General features: G+C 44.7%; 1 protein-coding gene across 1 annotated transcript in view; it reads left to right on the top strand.

Annotated features, from left to right (window-relative positions):
* ESPL1 (extra spindle pole bodies like 1, separase) overlaps positions 1-2,236 on the top strand; it is a 19,918-nt gene that overhangs the window by 6,735 nt on the left and 10,947 nt on the right. The window contains exon 11 of the mRNA XM_015559597.1: positions 912-1,046. Coding sequence (XP_015415083.1) covers positions 912-1,046 — 135 coding nt within the window. The remainder of the gene's footprint in view (positions 1-911; positions 1,047-2,236) is intronic.

Below are 2,236 nucleotides of genomic sequence, written 5' to 3'. Positions count from 1 at the left end.
GCTGAGAAGCCAAGGACCCCAGTGTGGGCTCTATCACAGGCCTCTCTGAGTTTAAATCCACACTCCATCATTCACTAGTGCACGGCCTTAGACACATTACTTAACCTTCTCAGGCCAAGTTCCGTTATTTCTGAAATGAAGGTAATAATAATAACTACCTCATAACATGGTTAGCATTTGGTGCGATAATGCATGGGAGATGCTGCACATAAACAGAATACTCAAATGTAAACCGTCATTATTATATTTATTATTAGATAATTGGAGACCATAAATGCCTGAAAAACACATACATGCCTGTAGACACAGTTCTACATATTTACATGCATTGTCAGAAGGTTTTACAGACTCCCTGAAGCTCTTCCTTGGATCCCACATTACAAGGGTGGGCCCACTTTAGGAACCCCTGAAAAAGAACATGGCACTTAAAGGATCTTTGTTATTGTGGGTCTTTAGGCTCTATTTCTAGCACGGGGAACCTGGGAATCTTCCTCAGCCGTAGATCTGAGTCTTGGCTCTACCACGTACCTATTATGTGAATGTAGACAACTTAACCGATGTGATTCTTAGTTCCTCATCTGTTAAATTGGGATTGGAATTGCTATGAAGATAAAATGAGTTGATGCATGTAGACCTCTTGGCATAGTGGTTGACACAGAGCAAGTACTCAGTAAATCCTGGCTATTGATGATGACTGGCGTCTAGGCTTTCAAACAGAAGGGGGTAGGAAGGTTTGCAGGCTCCCTCTTTGCTCTCTGCTCAGGCTCCCTGAGAAGGGCTGATGGTTGCTCTGTCTGGCTAGCCACATTCCAGCCAGAGGTCAGACCAAGCTTCCAAAGGGCTCAGGAACAGAGGGTAGAAATAGAGGCTTGAGCAGGAACTGGGTAAACTTGCTGCTATTGGCCAACCAGCCCCTGCAGGCTCTGGAGGTCCTCCTGCTTGTACGGATCGTCTCCCAGAGACTAGAGGACCACGCGAAGGCAGCTGGCTCCTCCTGCCATGTCGCCCAACTTCTGCTGACACTCGGTTGTCCCAGCTATGCCCAGGTGAGTGCCCAGCCTGTCTAGCCTGGGGATTGCAGGGGAGACGTGGCTGTAGTGACCCATCTTTTCTCTTAGACGATAGGATACTAAAGGGGCCGCTTCGCTGCCTTCTACCACCACTTTCAGCTGGAGGCTCGCTCATAAAGTGTGGAGTGGTTGGGAGGCAGGCATCTAGTTCCTCTCACTGCAAAACCAATTGTTCATTGAGTCTAATAGATTCTGCATCAGGAATATGACGCCAGTCCTATATTTGTCATTAATTTCTGTTGCCCTGGTTGATCCTCCTTCACTTAGGACTGTTACCACATCTCCTAACTGGTCTCCTTGCCTCCAGTTTCTTCCTTTTCCACGTTTGCTACTCTCATGGTCTTTTTAGGAACAGATCTGATCTTAATCTCTTTCCTACTTAAAGGATTTTAATTTGGCTTCTCCATTACCTAAAGGATACTGTCCAGACCCTTCACTTTGTATTGACACCTTCTGTATTCTGGTTCACATTTTTTCTTGCCACTCCCTACCATGAACCTTATGCCGATCTGTCCCAGTTACTTTATATTCCTTGCATGTGCCTCTCTGTCTTTGGTTGTATTAGTTTCTCCACCCTGAACGCACCTTCTCCCCGCGACCTGCTTATTTTCATTCAGTAAACCTGTACTTTCTTTTCAGGGCCTAGCTCAATTCTTTGCTTCTTCGTAAAGCATTTCACATGTTCTTCAAGGGCAGAATCAACCCCTTTCCCTGAGTCCCCATAGCACAAATGGTATTATATCACAATTATATTGGATTGCCTGTGCGCCTACTGCATTGTAAGCTATTGGTTGGAAGGTCCTACTTACTCCTTATTCATTTGTCTTTCTAACATAGTGGTTAACCAAAAGGTACTTGATGAACATTTTAGTGAGTGAATAACTCCTGTGTAGATTATAATATTTGAAATGATATTTAATTAGACATGTTTGACATTTGCTTGTGAATGCTTTAATCCACTTTATTATTATTTTTTTTTTTAAATATATTTTATTGATTTTTTACAGAGAGGAAGGGAGAGAGATAGAGAGTTGGAAACATCGATGAGAGAGAAACATCGACCAGCTGCCTCCTGCACACCCACCACTGGGGATGTGCCCGCAGCCCAGGTACATGCCCTTGACCGGAATCGAACCTGGGACCCTTCAGTCCGCAGGCCGACGCTC

This window comes from Myotis davidii, unplaced genomic scaffold (assembly GCF_000327345.1).
Source record: "Myotis davidii unplaced genomic scaffold, ASM32734v1 scaffold233, whole genome shotgun sequence".
Classification (NCBI taxonomy): domain Eukaryota; kingdom Metazoa; phylum Chordata; class Mammalia; order Chiroptera; family Vespertilionidae; genus Myotis; species Myotis davidii.
The sequence above is the reverse complement of the archived record's forward strand: the minus strand, read 5'-3'. Positions and strand labels throughout refer to the sequence as shown.